Here is a 22,749-nt window from a genome sequence, read left to right as displayed (position 1 = left end):
AACACAATGAAGGCAAAGAGTTTTCATAAAAATCCCTTAAATTTGGTTATCAGAGATGGTGACCAAGATATGTACTCAGTTTGACATTTTACAAAATGCAGTCTGTAAAGTCTGACTAATAGTCATAGTAGTAGTAATAGTAAAGTAAACACTGAAGTACTGTGTGGTTTTGGCAGGCCTGTAAGTTACCTCACACATATGTTTGGCATTTCTGCAGTGTGACTTCCCATTTATTTATTTATCAAACTGAAAACACAGGCAGACTCCAACTTTTCTGTGGCAAGATAACACTTAAACAGCTCTGGTCTGGTTTAACTAAATACCAATTTATCCTCAGATGTGTGAAAACCTCAGGAACTGATGACAGATGGGGTTGTGTTTTTTGAGAAGAGTCCAATTGAACGACCAACTAATGGGGTATTTGTGACTTTGTAGGTGAAAATCCATACATTTTTAAATATTTTACTACTTAAGTTTTCTTGGCACTGAATAGAGAAAACATCAAGAAAACAACCGGACAAGGTTTTCAGTTTTTGTTGTCAGCCGCCTAGTAATAGTGTTCTTGTGACTTAAATCACTTGAAAACTTCTCATGTCAAAAATACAACCTCATATTTTCAATTTTAAAGCAGAAAGACACCCTGTATGAGAAAAACAAGACTCTTTGTAGGAAAGAAGACTCAACAGCTGTACATTAATCAGACCTTTGTGTCATTCATATATTATATTACCTCTACGAACATAAAAAAACACCTCAAAACTCTGTCTGGGATTTTTCTGCATAAATGAAACACTGGAATTCCAGTGAGGAAACCCGCAGCTCAAAAACTTCCTGGTTGTAGAAATCTAAACTGAACGCTCTGCAGAACAGGTATTTCAGTGAAAACGTGATTGTAAACACTTGGTTTTAACGGGAGAGAAGATTCCAGTCGGAGTGGTTGTTATGTTGAGTTGCAGTGTGAGATTAGACTTGTTCAAAATGGGTTTTTTTTACAGTATTAGACTGGAGATGGTTTATGTGTGTGGTTGTGGTTGAGGTAAACCAAGCAGACACCAGCATGGTTGGAAGTTAAAACTTCAGTGAAAGATTTACTTCCACTAATATTCTCCAGCAACATTCAGACAGCGTCACATTGTCTCAGGTCAAAGCAGGTTTACTGACCTCGGGACATTTGGTGCAGAACTTGGGCAGCAACCGCCAGACTGAGTCTTCTCTCTGCAGATGAAAACATTAAATTCATTTGTTTTTATTAAATTAATGACATTTGACATTTTACACTATATTTACACTATTTGAAAGGCAAAGAGGAAACGGATATTTAGAACACACAGTGTAAGAGTAAAGTTGTAAAGATTGTTTGGTTTCACTTTAAAACCATCACCAGGAGTCAGTGGAGGTGTTTCCGTTTACTCATATGTATCATGTAAAGCTAATCAATATTTCCTGTTTCCTATCAATATTAATATCAGCATTAGTCACAGTTTATAAATGACGTCTGTCGCTATAAAAGTGTTTCTGTTTCCAGCAGCTGTGAATTAAAAGCTGCTTTATGTGTTTTCAGTCTGAAAGTCTTTGATCTGATCAGAAGCTTTGATCTGGTTTAAAAACTGCAGCTTTTCACACTTTCACTTCCTGTCTGATACCAAACATCAGTTTACGAGTCTGAGCATCATACTTTCGCTCATCAATATGAATGATTAAATGCTGGTGTGAAACCGTGTTGTCCAAGAAATCTGCCACAATGATCAGATCAGAGAAAATACAGAAAAAGACTCTTATCTGTGTTTTTGATTGATAATTGATTGACATTCAAGGTTTGATTCTGATCGTACGTCTTCCTAAATCTTCCTCTTCCGTGAGTTATTTCCTCGTATGAACATATTAATCAGCACACTAATCGGTACGTGATATTGATATTCAATTGATAGGAAATTGACATAGATTATCAGACTCATCAATAAGAGTCATTATTTCTCTGTATTAATTGATAGTAAACTGATCTATTGATCAGCAGACTAAACAATAAGAACTACTAGTCTTCAGTTGATAGTAAACTGATATATTAATAAGAAGATTCATCAATAAAGTGATTATTGCCATTTGAAGAACTGACACTGATGAGAATAAATGAGTAATATTATTCACCTTAATTGATTATAAACTAGCTATTGATTAGCAGACAAATCAGTAAAAGTTGCTTTTAATTGATTGTAAACTGGTAAAGACTAATTAATAAGAGTTATTATTGATCTTTAACTGATAGTAAACTGACATACAGTATTGATAAGCATTCTAATCAATAAGAGACATATAAGTGATCATAAGCATTTTGATTGGCAGAATAATGGCGGTGTTATTGATATTCACCTGATAAAAAACTGACATATTGATCGGCAAGCTAATCAATAAGAGTTATTGACCTTTAATCGATAGTAAACTGGCTTATTGATTGGCACACATAATCAATACAGTTATTGTTGAATTATTAATAAACTGACAAGTTATTATTGACATTTAAAACTGACATATTGATTAGGGCGCTAATCAATATGTCAGTTTTAAATGTCAATAATAATCATCAGTGATGATGATCATGAGATTGACAACTGGCATACTGTTTAGCAGATTCATCAATAAGAGTTATTACTGAAGTCTAATTGGCAGTAAACTGGCATATTGATTAGCAGACTAATCAATAAGAGTTCTTGCTGGCATCTCTTATTGATTAGTCAATAGACTAATCAAATATCATTATTATTGATCTTAAGTAAACAGTAAACTGACAAACTGATTAGTGGACAAATCAGTAAAAGAAAATCTTTAATTGATAGCAAACTGATATATTGATCAGCAGGCTAATCAATATAAGTTATAACTTATATAACAACTAATTGAGGATAAACTAAATAAGTTGCAGACTCAATAAAAGTAAATAATGACATTTAATTGATAGTAAAGTGACAGGAGATTAGTTGATAATCAGTCTGATTACTGATAGTTATTGATCTTACCGGCAGTTTGTCGATCAGCACTTTGGTGTCCCTCCACAGGTCTCGGATCAGCTCGGTGGGGATCTGCTGCTGGCAGGTGGGCTCCTTCTCGGCCGTCGCCATGGAAACGAGGAGGAGGCTGAGCAGCAGCGGGAGAGCAGACATCCTGAGGATGAGGAGAAACATCTTCAACTGCAGCAGGTTCACTCCCCTCTGCTACATTTATACCTCCCCCTCTCTTCTTCTCCTCCTCTGTCACCGCTCCTCCTCTCTTCTTCGTCTCCTCTTCTGTCACCACTCCCCCCCCCCATCTTCTTTTCTTCTTATTTCACCTCTTCTCCTGTTTCTAAAAAATTTCTGAAGTTTCGAAATATCACTGACTCACTGCTGCGACTCTCTAAGGAGTCTCCATGGTGACGTCACCTCCCCCTTTCTCTCCTCTCTCTCCTCCTTTCTTTTCTCCTCTTTTCCTCTTTCTCATTTCTCTCTCCTACCTCCTCTCCTTGTTTCCTTTAGTATTCCCCCTTTCTTTTTCTTCTTCTTTCTTTATTGTCTTTTCCCGTCCTCTCCTAGTTTCCTCTCCTTCCCTATTTTCTGAGCCAGTTTTCCGTCCCATCTCCTTTCTCCTCCTTTTCTTTATTTCATCCTCCTCTCTTCCCTCTTCTCCTCCTGTTGGACTCCTCCATTACTCCTTCTCCTCTCTCCTCCTCTTCCTACCTCCTCTTTCTCCTTTTTTTCTCCTGTCTTAGTCTCATTTGTTCTCTTCCCTCCCTTCTCTTCTCCTCTCCTCTCATTTTAGTCTCTTTCTCCTTTCTTTCATTCTCTCCTGCTCTTCCTCTTTCCTGTCGTTCCACCTTTACTCTCCTTCTGGCCTCCTTTCTCTATTTCCTCTGTTTTTCCTCCTTTATTTTCTCCTCCTCTTCCTCTTCAAACCTCCTCATCTTTTCTCTACCTCTTTTCATTATTTTCTCCCTCCTTTAATTTTCTCCTGTTGACAGCTTTCCTTTCATTCCTACTTTTTATCCATTTCTTTCTCTCCTCCCTTTCTTTATTTTCTCCTCCTCCTTTCTTTCTTCATCTCCCTTTCTCTCCACTTCTCCCCTTTCTTTCTCTCATTTCTCAACATTTTCCTCCCAGCTTCCTCCTCTTTCCTCTCACTTGTCTCCTACTTTCCTCCAATCCTCCTTTCTTCCTCTCCTCTGTCTTCCCTCCTCACTTTTCTTCTTCTCTCCTCCTCTTTTTTCCTTATTTTCTTCTCATCCTCTCTCCTTTTTCCTCTTTTTAATTTGTCTCATTTCTCCTTTCTCTTTCTGCTGAGTCCTCACCACTGGCATGATGATGTCACCAAGTCCTGGTGTTTGGTGTTTAGATGTGCGGTCAGATAAAACTAGGTTGCGGCCTTGGCGACGCAGCCAAGGAAATGGTGACTCGGCAAGTTCGTTTTCCACCAGGTTTCAGAAAACTCTGAATTGTCGGTCGTCCGACCCAGATTGACGACAGAATGAAGATGTCAGCATGCAGGCACCGTAGAGGAAGAAGAATACCTTGAGCTGTTTCTGAGTCAAGATTTTGAAGTAGAGTGAACTTGAGGAAGTATGTGTGTGTGTGTGTGTGTGTGTGTGTTGTGTGTGTGTGTGTGTGTGTGTGTGTGTGTGTGTGTGTGTGTGTGTGTGTGTGTGTGTGTGTGTGTTAGTTCCTGGAAGTCTGATCAGTAACCAGGTCAAGCAGCCACACTGACACTGCAGCTCAGTAAACTCATTACAGCTCATTACTGTCTGTTTGCCTGCAATAAAAGTGCAAACATTACAAAGAGTGATCTTTGTCAGATCATCCTTTGGTTGATTGACAGATCAGCCCCTGCAGTGCATGCTGGGATAAACTCCTGCACCCAAAGATGGACCAGTTCCCTTTAGGAGTAGGTTGCATTTTGCAGAAGGTTAAAGAAATACGCAATGACTGACATACTCAACAAGTCCTCCAAATTAAATGATCAAATACATCATTTGACCATGTGACTCCAGAACAACACATAGGAGCATTTTCTAATCTGGCGCCTCTATCGCCAGGACAACATAATTTATCTGTGCTTTCCAAAACCGTTACACATCACTATTTAAAAATATTGATGTTTTATGATGTGACAACATTGTGGTAAAGGTCTGGTTAGTATTAGAAACAAAAACCACTTAGGTTTAGGGAGTAAAGTCACTACTTCCGTAAAGTTCGTCGTCAATGTTACAATAATAACCGTCAATGTTACAATAATCCCCTTGAAAGTTAGGGGACTATCATAGTTACACTTTTTAAAAAACTGTCCTGCTTCGCGATTGGAAACAGGACACAAACAGTGGTCTCCTATGGTAAAGTCCACTTTTTGCAAGTTTGGGTTAATCCATCCAATCAACCTGAAATTTGTCAATGTACGTATATATACATCATCTGATCTGCACCACTGCTAGATGGCATCTGTCACTCAAACATGACTGTGGGTCGTTTTGGGGCGTCTGACATTACAACCTATTGTATCATTTTTCTTGGGAAGAAAGTCTCTAAATACTTATGGTGAGAGGCCTGACAAAAGCAACAAATCCCCCAAATTAGACGACATAATATGTTGTATTTCTGTGCCAACTCTGTCTCCTAGAAATTATGTTCATATATGATTAAATAGCAACAGTAAATATGTTTTGCTAGAAATGTAATGCTGGCTGAATTTCTCTCAACATGATGAAAAAATGTTGTTGATTGACGTATTTGGCAAGTTGTAAAATGTTAATGAGACCGTCCTCCCAAGAGAAATAACACAACAGGTCATAATGTCAGTCACCCAAAAACGACATATAGTTACGTTTGAGTAACAGATGCCATCTAGCAGCCGGAGTAATTATGACCCAAAGCAGTGGTGACGTACATATACAGCAAGTTGACAAATTTCATATGGAGGTGGTGGGTTGAGTGGATGGCTTAACCCAAACTTACAAACAGTGGACTTTGCCACAGGAGACTGTTGTTCGCTTCCTGTTTCCAACCGTGAGTCGGGACAGTTTTTTCAAAGCTAAGATTAACCCCATGGTTATTGTAGCCATGACGACAAAGGTGGCCTAAACCTAGCCAGACCTTAACCACAGCATTGACACATCATAAAACACCATTATTTTTTAACAATGATGTGTAAAGGCTTTGGAAAGCACAGACAAATGATCCTGCTGGTTACTGCCGATATGGGGCACCAGATTAAACTCTCCCATATGTCGTTCTGGAGTCACATGGTCAAAACACATATTTGACCATTAATTTTGGTGGACTTGTTGCTTATTTTACTCATTCTTTCACACTTAACACACTGCGAGAAACAATGTGAAGCTAGCTTTTAGGATTCGTCCTTACCTGACAAACAACAATATGTTAGCTCTATGTAAAAGTTCCTGTGCAGAGAAACTCAGTACAGAAAAAGTTGTAAAATCTTGTTAAATTTGTTTTTGGGCACTAAAAAATAGATAAATAAAAATTAAACAATAAAGTGAGTTTTTTAGAATTGAATTAATAATTAATTAGTAATTGTATACATTTTGTGAAGTTCTTTGGAGACTGATCAGATTTGGTTTGATCAGATTTCTTTGTTTCCAAGCCTCTGTGGTGATGATGTCATTTGCTGGGTTGACAGGTTTATTTTTGTAAACAGGTTTAGATGTGTGGCCAGATCAAACTAGGTTGTGGCTTTCTCAACTTAGCCATGAAACGGTGACTCTGCAGGTTTGTTTTCCAGTGCGACATGTTTCAGAAAATGACAAGACACTCTCTGACCCATATTACAGCAGGGCGTATTCGCTCCGGTCAGTGATTGCAGGGCTATATTCAACGGTGGCATTTGTTCTACATACATTTATTATGCTTTCTGTTCAACATGTGTTTCAACTGGCTGCAAGATACATTTCCTCTTTACAACAACACATATTCACATTAATGTTAAAAGCATAAGGCTGGCAGTTTTCTATATTTTCCTTATTGTCAACAAATCTCGTGTTTGGATCCAAACCAACAATGAACTGATCTACTAACAAATATTGTGTGTGTGTATCCAAAGCCTGATATATCTTAAAACTATTGAAAACACATCAGTGAGTCATGTTCCTTCATTCGGAAGAGTTTGAAGAGAGAGATGTATATTTGTTGCAGAAAAAACGTGACTGAATAGGAGCTGAGCACAACAGAAAGTAAAAGTTGGAAATTTTCCAAACTTCAAAGGCTCGGTTTTCCTCATGTGGTGTCACGTAGAGCTGAAGGAACTTCAGAGTAAATGACACGCTGCGATCTTTTTGTTGTGGCTTTTATTGTAACAGAAGCAGCTGACGTCACAATTTTTTTCACCAAAGTCTAATATTAGTCTATAACGTGTTGAGGTGTTGAGATGATCAGATGCTTATCTTATGTATGCATGCATGTCATTGAGAGAAAGAATGTACTCACTCCTTTCCTCCATCTTGGTTTAAGCCCAAATTAAGGTGATATTCTGGGTCTTGGTGTAAGCTGAACATGTTAAGTGGTCAAAGGCCATATATAGCTTGGAACTCATGGTTTTCTGAGCCTTGGGGAGATGTGACTCTTATGTTATATACGTGTGCATGTAAATCTATATCTTGTGGCTGTGTTCCATTGGCTGTAATCATATAAACTGCTACATTAACCAATCACAGATCATTTCTTTGTTCCTTCTGCAACTATAATAGATTAGGATTGCTCTTTGTTTGTTGAGACAAACTGATGCAAATCTTTGTGTTCTGTCTCCTTATTTTACAATAATATTTAATATTTTTTTTAATATCAGTGTTTTGTGTATTATTTCATATGTGCGTTAAGTGTTTTCAGACAATTTCCACGACAAACATTTTCAGACTACTACTACTCCACTACATTTCAGAGTGAAATATTGTACTTTCTAAGCCACTATATTTATTTAACAGCTATAGCTAGTTTTCAGATCAATATTTTATATGTAAAATGATAGTTTATAAAAAATTCTTTTGTTATATATTAGGCTATCGAACAGTATAACTTGTTAAAAGTTGCTCTCTTGACAAATGCAATAAGAATGCTAAACACATAGCTCTTTATCTTTATTATACTGTATTTTCTATGGTTTTCATGTATTTTAAATTATGTTGTTGAAACGTGTGAACAATAAAGTTCCAAACTAACTAATTAACTCTACCTTAATAATGCTGCTTACATACAGTATACATCAATTAATCAGTATTAATAACCTTTTTCTTGATAGCACAATATAAGTGATTAACATGGAGACACATATGACGAAGGACAAGTCAAGAGGAAGGAGCAACAAAGAAAACCAAAATAAGAAAAAGAAAGTGTGTTAACATTCCAATAGTATATGTAAATGGGGCCAGTTCGCATCATGAGTATTTTCACTTTCGATACTTCCTGCCAATATGTCTGTACTTTTACTTAAACCTGCATTAACTGATGTTTTGTCCGCTAGTTTTCATTGGGAACAAGTAGTGAACACAACACTGACATATCATCAGCTTTAAGTTGTTGAACTTGTTAGCAAACAGTTGCTTATTTTCACATCCAGCAGTTACAGAGCAACATTATCATTCATATGGAGTCGTGTTTCTATCCACCTGGTGAATGTAAGTCCAATATTCATTCTCTTTTAGCTCTGTTTTTGCTCTCTACCAACTCCTGAGGGAAATATCTGGCTCTTTAGCTGCTAAATGCTCCACTATGTTTACCAGCTAGTCTACAGCTAACTGTGTCTGTTTGCCTTTTGGTGCTGAGCAGGTAGTGTACAGTGGCTTTTTACAGCTTTTCCTCTGCAAACAGCTGCCTGCTGCAGCCCCAACAATGCTATGAGAGCGCTGGGAGTGAATCAAAACAGTAAAGTTGCAGCCAGACAGATAAACAATGAGCTGAAACTCCCTATAAAGCCCTGTAAAGCCGAGAGGAGCTGCAGAGTCACTGATAATCCTCTACCGGTTCATCACACATTACACACTGTCATCTCAAACATTATTATGAAAAATATTGATTATAGCCGCTTTAAGAAAAGGATCTCAGTGCCTCTTCCACAATTGTACTCAAGTAAAATAAAAGTACTGTTGCCGTCAGTTTAATCAGAGTTTTTCATGAGCAGCTGATACTACATTTCATCATTGTACTTTAGTCTTTGTGAGTGACAGAGTTGGACAGTCTAGCATTGCATCATTATCAGGGAAAACAGTAAACAGTCACCACATAAGATTACCCCAGGAGATAAAAACATTCCTGATGTAACTTAAGAGCTGAAGTGATCACAGACTCCAGCGTCAGTGTCAGAGCTAACAGAATAATAACGTTTTTGCCTGAACTGAAAAGAAACAGATTTTATTTTTTATTCTTTACTGTGAATGCTGTTTCTATAAATATCTCCAGACCACCTGAGTGACATCACCATGTGATCATGTGACCCGTCTCAGCTTCTGTTTGCTCAACACAGAAAACACAACAGCTAAATATAGATCCTCATTACCCAAACACACACACACACACACACACACAGCAGTCAGTCTGCTTGTTAGTTGGTTATTTAGACTTTATTGACTTTATTATTCTTTTTCACAACACTGTCACATCACAGAGAAAATCAACATTACACTTTACACATATCATCACACAAGAATGACAGGCAAACAACATGAAAACAAGACTCATAGTTTCTTCAGAGAGTCACAGTATTTAGGGCTGCTGTGGCTGCAGGCATCAGGCTTTTGTCAAAGTGAGCCCTTCTACACCTCGGGGACCTGTACCTGCACCCAGAGGGCAGTACAGTGTAGTGGTGATTAATGGGTGTGTGATGTCCTGGGCTATTGTATTTGCAATGTGTGTGATGGCCTTACAGTTGAGCCCTGAGAGATTGGGTGTGGGGAGACCTACTATCACCTGTGTGGGAAATCCCCTGAGATGACATCACACAGGTACAACCCTGCTGAACCCGCCCCCAACTAAGAGGTAAACGGACTGTGAATTCAGGTGTGTGTGTGTGTGTTTGCTCTTGTACTTCTATCTTTGTGAGGACCAGATGGAGTTTTACACCTTGAAGTGAGGACATTTTGTCTGCTCCTCACTTCAAAAGTCTAGTCTAGTCTTTTACAATTTAATCAGGACCAGGAACAAAATATCAGTACACCAGTATCAAGTTTCAAACAAGTCTTCCTGCATAGAAATAAAGGCTGACTGTCTTTTTCAATCCATAAAACTATTGTTTATTTGCTTTGTACTTGATTATGGAGATATTCTGTGGTGTCATTTTTCAGTTTTTCTGAGTTTTTTTGTGATTATTGTGGAAAAAAAAAATAAAGTTAATTATTGCGATTGCAAAATTGCAATTTCTTGGAGGAACTGATTTTTGGCCATTAAGTCATATCAATTCAATTTTATTTGTATAGCCCAGTATCACAAATGAAAGATTTGCCTCAGGGGGCTTTACAGTCTGTCCTAAAAAACCCCTTTAACAGGGAAAAAATGGAAGAAACCTCAGGAAGAGCAACAGAACAGGGTTCCCTCTCCCAGGACAGACAGACAAGCAATAGATGCTGTGTGTACAGAATAGAACACAAATTACAGAATACAGTATTGACCAGGATAACAAAATTATACTGGATTTATAATATATATGAAGAATTTGATGAAGAGGACACCAAGCAGCTTCCATGTGCCACCAGAACAGAATAGGATCTGAGCCACACAACCTCCATGGAGACCTGGCAGGAGGACAGACTACACAGGGGGGAGACTTACATCATCATAAAACCATTCACATACACAGGAGAAGAGCAAAGAAAATGAGAAAAACACCATTCAGAGAGAGAGACATGGGTGGACGCTGAACTCCTGCAGGATGGGGAACCAGATCCAAAACCTCAGGAAATGGCTCCGATAGCCAGGGAAGCAGAGTGGTTCCAGGATGGGCACTGGTCCAGCAAGAGACGCCTGAGAGACAAGAGAGGACAGGAAGAGAAAATAGGGAGAGATGAGAGAAGGGCACACTGGAACAAGCAGAACATTAGAGAGATGCAATGGTTATCAGAACAGTTGCAATAAACAATAATCTCGTCTGCAGGACAGAAACCATCCCGCCGTGCAGTAAAAGGTCATGAAGTGAAGTTTAAGGCAAAAAAATGAGTTTTAAGTTTTGTGATATGGGATGGGAACCACTAAATGTCAGACATAAATGCTAGATGATTCAACTTTGGAACAGACTTGTGAATATGCCTGAACAGCGGCTCACTAGTAAGTTTTTTAACTGGGACATTTTGCATGAAATCCTTCATTTTTGCGTGAAATCCTTATTTTGAATTCCTGAGTCTTTTTTTTATTTTCCAAAACAAATTACAGTGTAATATTCATGATGCCCTGTACAAACTGTTACTAATAGTCTGTTCATGTTTAATCTAAATTAAGAACATATTGTCAGCTACAGAGTGGAGCCTTATGTGAAGCAAAAATTATCCAAAGGTCCATTTTATGTTTTTTTGCTCATTATATGATGATTTAAGGTCTACACTATTTATTAAAATGGCTTTAATTTCTGATAATTTTTTTCTGGATGAATGATTATAAAAAACATAATCTGTCACTTTCAGGAAGTGAACCTTTTGTGTGGCTGATTGTATTTGTTGAGTTTGGTACAGAAGACACAGTTCTTTGTTTGCAATGTAATATAAGAAGTTTTATTCTTGTCTACGTTTGACAAATATCTCACCACTGTAGCTGCATTTTGTTATCTTCTAAGTCCATGTGGGCTGGGCAATGGTATATGCATGACACAATAACTAACTAACTAACTAATCATCCTCTTGTTAGCAAAATGACCAAACTGCATCCCCCTTGTTAACCTGCCACCCCTCCTGTCCATCCCCCAGTAGCAGAGACAGTGCAGGGGCAGAGGGGTTGTTTAGTTGAATATGTTAGTCTAGTGTGCCTTACTCATTGATCCATTATCTGATTGAGGTTTGTGCACGTTAGAATCTATGGCCCCGACTATGGCTGTGAAATATCAGTAACCTAACTGTGCTGTGTATTGATAAATCCATGGCGTTGTCCATGGTGCTGAAGTAGCAGACAGATTTGCATATACTCTATAGAATAGTGTCACTTTCATGATCAAATTGACAAGTAGCAAGGTGTAGTCACGGAAGAGCAAGAGGATCATAGAGACACACTGCTGTCTGTAGTGTTCCTATATTTCTATGATCATTCAGTAGCATCTGTGCTGCCGAAAATACACCCCAAGACCAAGCCACCTCTGTAACAAAATATTTTAGGGGAGACATGACTACTGATATAGTTTTTACTTTACTGGTTCAGTTTAACCTGGGAGTGGAACAGGTAATTGTCAAGGGAGTAGCAGGAAATGGACCCAAATGCAGGACAAAACAGCCAGAATGAACTGAACAATGTCTCTTTAATAAAGATCCAGAAAAACGGAACAAAACAAAACCAGATGGAACAGAGCAGAGCAAAACTGAGCAATACAGAACCAAGGGATCCAAGAAAAACCAAACTGAAAACCAGGACTTATGTAAACTGAACTAATGAAACAACAAGGAACAGGTGGCAAAACACAGGGGCAGGCTGAGCTGATTGGCTGGGGAGGACACAGGGAGCAGAGTAAGGCTAACGAGACTGAATGCAGGGAAGTTGTGGAGAGAAAAGCAGTCTGGGAAAAACAAGAAAAAAAACCCAAAAGGCAATAGCTGCTCTGGGCTGAGGGCAAAATAAAAAACAGAACTTCATCCATGAGTTAAATAAGAGTCTACCATATAATCATGCACTATCCTCTTCGTATATAGACCATCATTCATTAACTGTCTTGGAATTACATAAATATAACTTAAATAAGTGAACAAGTCACACTGAGCAAACACAGCAAATAAACTTCAGCGTTGCATTGCCAATCTAGGGACCTTTACCATATAGACCAGAAACATAAACTGCATATTAAGGCTGCACGTGACAACATAAATTGGACTGAAAGACAACTGTTGCTCTACATTTCAGTTCACTTTTGCACTCAGTTACTATGAGAGTCAATGTAGCAAGCAACAGCATCTCAAGGGGCCCTTAAATATAATCTGCAACAGTGGAAGAAAAGTCTGACGGCATCTGGTGGACTGGTGGATGATGGCAACTAAGAGCATAGAGCCAGACTGTGAAAGAACCATGACAGTAATGTGAATGGTGAAGTTAACCTGCACTGACCACACCATGCTCAGCTGCTACAGTTACATAATTCAAGATAAAGTCTGTACCATCAAAACCACGCTTTGTTTAGAAAAATAAGCAGTCCTAGGGTTAGGGTTATTACATTTAATGTAATTACATGTAATTACATTTGATTGATTTGATTTGTGATGTCTTCAAACTGTTTATTTAGTCTGATAACAGTTTAAAAACCTACAGCTAATCCACATGTTGGAGAGACTGGAACCACAGTTTGAATTAAGAGTTTTAACTGGAGAAAAGAATTAAACTATTTAACTACTTGCATGTTACCACCTCTAATGTCTAGGGGAACACAGGGAGTAACATAACCAGTTTACTGAAAACCCTTGGCGAATGAGGCTGCTGAAACACTTTCAAAGTGCAACAAGGAATACCATTTATGAACAAAAAAAGATGATTAACAGAGATAAACTGACTGATATAGCAGCAGAAAAGGAAGCAAATAAGGTGTTAGGGTCTCCAAGGCCAAAACAACAAACAAAAACCCAACACTAACTAGAAAATAAAGTCTCACTTGGTCTACAGAATTGGAAAGAAAGATAATGCTAAGCTCCCTGGATAACCACAAAAGAGGAGAAAAAGGAAAATGGCAGAGAACCCCTACAAGGCTTCCTGAAAATTACCTACAAGTTACATGAATGGTAAACAGAGCTGGATCAAAGTGCTACCAGCAGCACAGAGTATGAACAACAGCAAATAAACTGAACAGCAGCACCAGCCCAACAAGCAGCTCAGTGGCCAAATGGCAAGGAGCACTGATTCAAGGGGTTGATATACAGCTCCACTGACGATCAGATGAAGTTTTTGTTTCAGGCGTAATTAAATAATTAAAAACAACATAATGCATTTTTATTCACAGTTAAATGTGTGGTATTAAAGAGAAACACATATAAAGCCTCCCCACCCCCAACACACACACACACACACATATACACACTCATTCTGTGTATACACAGACGTAGGCTAAACATGGAGCTGAAACCAAACCTACACCAGTGAAAGTAGGTAAGTAGGTCTCGTCTACTTGTGGTTTCTGCAGAGTTCTGCACCAATTTAATATTAAAATCATTCAGTGTATGTGTGTGTGTGTGTTTGTGTTTCGGGGGGTGGGGGGGGATCCCCTTACTCCTGCCTCACCAAACAACACCTAAAACTTAAAGATAGATTATGTACTTGCAACTTCAGTCACGAAAGGTTGCATGGAAGTGTAGATTCAGAGTGAAAAAAACAACACAGTGGGCTACGTTGGTGGGGACGTGTTGCCAACCGCAACTGCTCCATATCATTTGAGTCTATGTAATCTGATTGATCGAAAATTAGTAATAAATGTGCGGCAGGGAAGTCCAATTTGAACTCTGACAGGTCCACCATTCTCCATTTTGTGGGCCTGGTCTTGAAGAGGGACTCTGTGTCAAAATCTAGTTTGAAGACTTAGAATAGTTTAAGTTTTTATTGAGCTAATTTTTTGTAAGGTTGTGTTTTTATATATTCGTCTATCAAACTGCACACAGACAACTAAGGGACAGATCGTATTATTCCATTATTCCGTTATTCAGTACTGTAAGGCTGCAACCAACTACTGTTTTCTTGATGGATTCAGTGGTTCATTGTAAAAAAAAAAAAAAAAAAAAGAATAAAAAATAATAATCTTTATCTTTATTCCCTGATGCCCAAGTTTTGTCTGACCAACACAAAGATGTTGAGTTTACTGTCATGGAGAACTGTGAAAACTAGCAAATATTCATATTTGAGAAGCTGCTACCAGAGAATTTTTGCCTTTAAACAATGACTTAAATGATTAATCAATTAGCAAAATTGTTGCCATTTAATTCTCTGTCAATCAACTAATTGGTTCTACCATATATAGCAGGGGTCTAACAACAAACTCTTGCCCCTGGACCCTGTAGAAGGTTTATCCAGCCATGTGTGTTGCTTCAGTCTGAGTAACAGATCTGCTGCACAGTGGTTTGTGGTACTCAAAGACAGCATTATAACTCTAAACAGTTATCACAGTGACAATTATTTTACCTTTCGTCACAACAATCGTGACGTAAACAGCAGAAATAAAGCGTTCATGTTACAATGTATATGGCTGGCCAACGCACAACTTGTCGGATGACGACACATTGCATTGCAGCAAAAGTTACCCCCAACTTACGGAAATGATAAATCTGTTGACTCAAAATGATGTGAAGGAGACGGATGATCACAGATGATCACCATCCACACTGCCTGCATTGGAAAACAGTGAATTCCAGCTCTTTGTAAGTTTAGCCTAGTTATAATATTTAAGTCTTTATTGAGTGGAGATTTACACATCACTAAATTGAAACCACACAAACTAGTTCTTACTGTACGCAGAAATTGGTTGTTACTAAATATTTATAGCTACTAACTGCAGGCCAATTTTTTTTTTCCCAGGATGTCTCTGATTGGCTACTACCTGTTGCCTTCATTGGTTGAGTTGGTCAGGTTTAGGTATGGGAAGTGGGATTGGTTAGGGTTGGGTTAAGAATATAGGGTAAGCCAATCAGAAGCAGAGTAGGGCAAGCTATGACTTCACTATCCTGGGAGAGAAAAATATCGCTAATTGCAGGTGGAACTGTTGCTAAGCTAGCTGAATGAACCAACTGCCAAAGCTAACATTAGCGTGCTAATATCTGACCTATTTAGACTAAGGAGTAAAAGAGAGTTTATTTTGCTTTTTGGCCCTAAAACTGTTATTTTTGGAGATTATGTTACACCTCGTAATGCTACAATGACTAGCTAAGACATTTCTTAAGTTTTAATGGTGTTACCTTATTCACTAAATTGCTAGCTTGAAACTAGCAAGTAGCTACAAAGGACTTTACACACAAACTTATATTAGAACCAAATATATTTATTTTCAAGTAAATCCTGTAACACACAACAGTCTGAGACATTTAAATACTGTAACACCCTCCATAATAATCTGCCATACAGTAACATGGCAACAGGATCAACACCAGAGTCATTCCAGCTCAGGTATTAAAACATTTTGATCAAAAAATAGATCTATAACTGACTCAATCAAACGTCAATATAAATATTGTATTTTAATATATTTTTTAAAATGTTAAATATGTTCTCAAATTAAATAGATCAATAAATAAAAGTATAAAAGTTATTGGTATAAAAGGTGATAAATATGATCAATAGAAAAGCATCCGCATTCAGTAGAAACAGTAGAGGCATCAGTGTGCAGCAGCTGCGTTGTCGTTTTACGGCTGAACACAGAAGTCCTGCAGGTAGGTGAACAGGATGTCGATCTCTCCCACTGCTTTGATTATGCCTTGCTGGCCCTCCATCTGAAACACATAGTGACACATTATTAACAATAAAAGCACACATAATACCTTTGGTCAATTTAAAAGATAAGTCTGGTGATATTCTGTATTTTTCATGAAAAGACCAACAACAACAATTAATTGATCCTACAAATAAGTTAAATATATTTGTAAGGTGTTTTTAACGATTTACGTCTACAGGAACCAACCAGTTTGAAGCTAAGAGCCATAGACAGAGTATGGTGTCACTCAGAGCTTCAGTTTTTAAAATCTTACCTTGAGCTTCCTGCGAAACTCCACAGCGTGTTGATGGTCGCGGTAGTGAGCCACTTTCTGGAGAGACAGACAGGTATTGTAGGTTGGCAACTGTTATCTTTTTCATCTCGTCCTCTCTGTGTGTGCTGCATGTTTGTTTGCTTTCTCGTAGCGAAACCACAGAGAGTCGTTATCGATTTTAAGATCAACCACACCGCCACCACATATATACATGCTGCAAACACTGCATATTTACCTCTGAATACCTCATATTCTTAGGATGGATTGGCAGTATTTAGGAAATGTACTTGTACGTTTGTATATTTATTAGATTTTTAGGCTCAACAACAGACTTGTAAAGATGCTCACAAACTAATTAGCTGAGTTAATTTACCTGCTATATGAATCTTAAAGGAATAGTTAGATTTTTGGAGGATTTCTTGCCAAGAGTTAGATAAGAAAATTGATGCTACATGACTGTATGGTAATTTTGAAGCTACGGCTAGCTGCTGGCTGTTTCCCCTGCTTCCAGTCTTTATGCCAAGCTAAGCTGAATGGCTATTGGTTGTAGCTATGAGATTGTTATCAAACTCATGGCAAGAAAGTGAATTAGCAAATTTCCCAAGATATTGAGCTATTCCTTTAATAATCAATATGTCATTTAACAAACAACTCAGTTAAAACACTCACGCAGCCTTGAGTCTGCAGATCCTCGCTGACACGGGTGAGGTCAGTCCTCAGGCGGTGCATGCTGGCATGCTGGTTGTCATGGTGAGGCAGGATGTTGTTCAGGTAAAAGTCCAGGATGTTGGCATGGAGGCAGCAGATTTTCAGGTGGTCCTAAAGTAGGTCAGAGGTCAGAGATCAGAAGGACTAACACCCGCTCAGCTTCCAAGAACATTACTTTGAAATGTTTTAACATTTTTTTTTGTTTGTTTGTTCTTTTATGAGAACGTTATTGTTGGACATAACTTTGGAAATTTCTGTCAATAAAAAAGTAATTCCGCGAGAATGTTCAGAAACAAATGTCCTCAAAATATATATTACAATAAGAAAATGACATCTTTTCTTGCAGTAACCGGGATTATGCTTACTTTGGGAATTAGTCTGGTGTTGGTCATGTCCTCCGTCTGCATACTCTGAGCCTGAAGACACAGAAAGACTTATTAGCATCATGTTTAAACCAGATGTACTTCATGGGGAGACAAACATGAGGCATCGGCTAGAAGCTACAGAATAAGATTAAGGGCTGAATTTGAAAGAATTTTGAGATTTAAGACAGATTTTTGAGTTGGAATTAAAGTGTTAAATGCCGAAAATACTCACGTGTTGTGACACTTCACGGACAGCCTGGTATGTCTCGGGGTCTTGCAGCGGTGCACTGAGTGCCTGATTCACAGGGACCGCCGCTGCCTGCTCGGCCCAGCCAACCAGAAGCAGCGGCAGCAGGATGAGCATGGCAGCAGTTGAACGGGGGAAGGAGACGAGTGCGGAGACCTTCATCATTCAAGTAGATGAATTTATCTTTATCCTTTAAGCTTGAGGAGAAGTGTTTTCACCTGCAACACAGAAACAGATTGTTAAATATGACAAATAATGATAATAATAATAATAATAATAAGTAATAATCAGATTAAGGTGAATCTTCTCTCTGTGTGTCCCCACCTGTTAGTGGATGCTGTTGTGAAGACGTCTCTCTGCCTCGTCTCTTTATACAGATCAACCCTCCGCCCCCTCTGCAGAAATATAGGACAGGTAACCATCCAAAAAACCCCAACACACATACACACACACACACACACAGGTCAGTGCTGAGCTGGTGCAATCTGTTACTTTACTGTTTACTGTCACACACTTACAAAAAGAGGAAATTAATTTGGTCAAAGTGTGACGACATTAATAATGTTTGTCATCACTCTGCTAAAAGTACATTTTAATAGTTCTTCTCCAGTGACATCATTTCCTCATTTTTATATGTGTGTGTGTGTGTGTTTGTGTACACCCTGGTGGATTATGAACTGGAAGTCCACGCTGCTAAATAAACTTCCCTAAGACAAAAATAGAAAAACTCGTCCAACCAGTTGATAATAGTAGGTTAATTTGTGTCATATGACACAACAATTAAACACTTAAAGCCAGCAAATTATGTAATCATCTGTTAAATACAGGGCTCTTCAGATAATTATAATAATGTGTACTGTAATGCTTCAAGAGGAGAGGTCTTGTGATAAAGAGGAAGCAACTTTGTTATACTGTACACAGCTGCAAATGGAGCCATTTTTTTCATATGAAATACTAATAAATTCTCATCGTCTTTTAAGTGCATTACTTACAAATATCAAGCTGAATGTTAAATCCAGTGAAACATGTGAAATTGCAGTTCCTCTAAGGGCCCCTAGATGATGCTGGCTCCAGGAACACTTACAACTTCTTTTCCTGAAATCCAATGTTAATATATTTTCTACACAAAAACATATGTGCTCTGTAAGTAATCTCTTCCCTGCTGATGTTTGTCTTGTGTGGAGATTTTACCTCTTAACGACAGAATAGGAGCAATAGTTTGGCATTTGAGGAAATACTCTTATTTGCTTTCTTGCCAAGAGTGAGATGAGAAGATTGATACCTCTCTCATGTGTGCTAAGTATTGAGCTTTATGCTAGCCTAGCTTAGCTTAGAATAAAGACTGGAAATATGGGGAAACAGCTAGCCTGGCTCTGTCCTAGCTCCCAGTTAACATGTTGTATCTTGTTTGTTTAATCCAAACACAAACAACATGAATTTGTTAGCTTTAAAGGTGCTGGTAGGCATATTTTTTAAATTGCTAGCTGTTTCCCCTGCCAGGTTTTTGAGAAAAACTAACCGAACTCCCGGCTTCATTTTAATATTTTCCAAACATACATTAGCATGGTGTCAATGTTCTTAGCTAACTCTCTAAAAGAAAGTGAAAAAGCATATTTCTTATTATTAATATACTTTTAAAACCCTTATCTGCATGGATCCAAATGTGCATCTTTGCAGAAATATAATTACAGTCTTAGTTGAAAAAAACACAATTGCACCATTTTAATTAACTTAGCCTGAAAGCAACATCATATCAAGATTGTAGATCTCTGACTTTAGTTAGAAATTCTTCGACATTTAGCAGTTAATATCAGACAGAAATAAGCAAATGCAGGGCAGTTATGTAACGGCAGACTTTATCAGGATATACAACTGCATATCTCTCTGTGTCTGCAGATAATATCCCCCCAAGGGAAGCTTATAAATAGAGAATAAAAAGTCTCTGTTGTATCCAAGCTTTCTGACATTAGTATTTCCCTGTCAGTATTTTCCTGGCATTTTTTTTACAGCTGTGAAGGATCAAGTGGTTGTGTCATTTTTCTGTTTATTTTTCATTTATTGTGTTAGAGGTGGGTGTGTGTACCCCTGGGAGACTGATAATAGAATGGATGACTTCACCACAAAAATTGACCTGCAGACTTCCTTCTGACTTTTATGAACTTTTAATTAAAATTTCATGTATTTATTTGAAGCTTTTTATTCCCAATCAGCTCAAACTGAATCAAAATGCCTCACGTAAACCCCCCCATTAGAATCACTCATTCTGAAAGAAATCCCATTTTGAATGGTCATACGTACTCGTTTCCTGCAGATTGTGACTAATGACAGGAAACAATTGCTCTTGTAGCAGCATATTCTGATCAAACTGCTGCTTCTGCTGCTTTTAGTTCAGTAAAAAAATGAATTGGTTCCTTTATCTCATCAAGTTCAATCATTTCTACATCATGTAATGTTGCAACATGTACGGATTGAGGAAGAAGCAAACTAAAGTGGAACATCCAGTTAACAATGAAGGGGAAATGACCACATTCACAGGCGGATGTGAGCGGTAGCGACTAAGAAATGCACTGCTGGAAGTGTAAGATTTTACATCTCTGTGAAATTCTTTTTGAATCACAAAACTCTCCGCTGAGCATGCTCAGAAGATATTTGGGAAATAATTCAGGAACTTTTTCTTGCACCCAGAGTGATATGAAACTATGATGAACAAGTAATTTGATGCATTTGGTATCAGAAATCTGCAGGCTGTCAGGCTTTTAGTTTTTTAAATTAAATATTCAATGTGACCGGAAATTCAGAATTCAATCTGTTGCCCTCTCAGTGAACCAGGAAACTGTTTTTCTCCTTCATTTTTCACTATAAATTGATACATTTCAATGTACAAATTGGAGGAAATGAGGGAGGGTCCAAGAAATCACAAACACTGCAAACAGAAAATGCTAATAGCTAATTCAGCCCACGTTTAATGGCGCCAATTCACCAAATTGCAAACAAATATAAGCTTAAAAAACGGGCTTAAATTGTAACCCACAATGTAATACTTCTTGTTTGCATCCCCCAAAGTATTATGGGAACTGTAGCTAAAGCTGAAACTGAAGCTGAGAGCATGATTATCCCCTAAATTCAAGTAAAACAAGGAACAAAAATTAACAACAGGGGTGACAAAATCCATGATTATGAACTTTTTTCAATATTTATGACATCACTTATGCTCAAATGCTCTCCTCTGTCCATTCATATACAGATATTTGTAAAGTACAAATATCTCGAAAATGTATTCAAGTATAGTGTATACACATCCCAAAACTATTTTTACCCACCAAATCAAATTGAGAAAAAAAAATCAAAAGGTTCTGTTTGATTTTTAAAAAAAAAAAAAACTATTTAGTGTAAGTTGAATGTAGCTTGGAAGTAACATCTTGTAAAAACAGGTTTCACCATCCAAATTAGCTAAAACTTTGACTTAAAACTTCTTTAGACTTACATTTTTTTGACTTTTTTCTAAGCAGGAAATTGTTAAAAAAATATATGCAGATACACATTGTAAATCCAAACAAAGGTGCCAATAATTAAAACAATATTTGATGCAAAATATATACAATGAGAAAGATGCAACATAACAAAACAAGTCAAAATGTTTTCTTTTTCAGCCAATAAAAAGACTTTTATCCATATTTATAAAGTCATCCATGCCTTCATATCTTCACTCTTTAATTATTGTGACTCATTATATTTTGGTATCACACAGTCTTGTTTATCACGACTCCGACTAGTTCAAAATGCAGCAACAAGAGTTTTGATAAGGTCAAAAAAGAGGGAACATATCACACTCGTTGTTGCCTCTCTACACTGGCTGCCTGTTCGCTACAGAACTAAATGGATTTGCCCCCTCTTACGTTACAGAACTCAAAGTGTTATGGGGAAGGGGCTTTCTCTATTGCCCCCACCATCTGATTCTCCCCCACTACTGAGATTTTGAAGCGTCATCTTAAAACATACTTCTATTCATTAGCCTTTAACTGTGACTAACTTAATCCAGCTCAGATATTTTTCCTGAAGTCTCTGTAAGTCTGTCTCTTCTTTCTCTGTTGTTTTGTTTTGTCTTCCTCTCCGTGTGCTGGGAAGCACTTTGGATCAACTGTGTTGTGTGTAAAATCTAAATAAAGTGGATTTGATTTGATTTTATATCTGCACCAGACACCCAGTTAAACTTGTGCATGAAAACACAATGATCTTATTTTCACCTGCAAGAAGTTCTCATTTTCATTTATTTTATGCCCCCCCCCCCCCCCCCCCCCCCAAAAAAAAATCCATGTAACCAGATCTGAAAAATGTGTAAAAAGAGATTTTCCTGGTGTGAAGCCAGGAATCACTTTTCTGTTTGTGTGTGACGAATCCCTCCGAGACTGAAGGTGAGATAACAGGCTTCGATTCCTTTTGCATTTCAAGATCATGAAACCTGCAGAATGACTCGGAGAGCTTTTTTCGATGCCAAGTAGGTCAAAAAAATCCAGAAAATAAACATTTGAGGACAACAGAAACAAACAAAAAATGGAATTAAAGACATAAAA

The 22,749-nt window shown here is 37.8% G+C and overlaps 2 protein-coding genes across 2 annotated transcripts in view; one reads left to right on the top strand and one right to left on the bottom strand.

The window, feature by feature from the left end:
• LOC122975305 (NACHT, LRR and PYD domains-containing protein 12-like) overlaps positions 1-22,749 on the top strand; it is a 224,994-nt gene that overhangs the window by 100,681 nt on the left and 101,564 nt on the right. The window lies entirely within an intron of this gene.
• On the bottom strand, positions 16,177-18,403 carry il22 (interleukin 22). Its single transcript, XM_044343702.1, has 5 exons — positions 18,164-18,403; positions 17,932-17,982; positions 17,528-17,677; positions 16,859-16,915; positions 16,177-16,603 (listed from the first exon to the last, which is right to left on the bottom strand). Exons 1-5 carry the CDS (start codon positions 18,341-18,343, stop codon positions 16,517-16,519), a joined length of 525 nt encoding a protein of 174 aa, XP_044199637.1. The 5' UTR covers positions 18,344-18,403; the 3' UTR covers positions 16,177-16,516.

This window comes from Thunnus albacares, chromosome 23 (assembly GCF_914725855.1).
Source record: "Thunnus albacares chromosome 23, fThuAlb1.1, whole genome shotgun sequence".
NCBI lineage: Eukaryota > Metazoa > Chordata > Actinopteri > Scombriformes > Scombridae > Thunnus > Thunnus albacares.
This window is presented reverse-complemented; position numbering and strand designations above follow the sequence as displayed.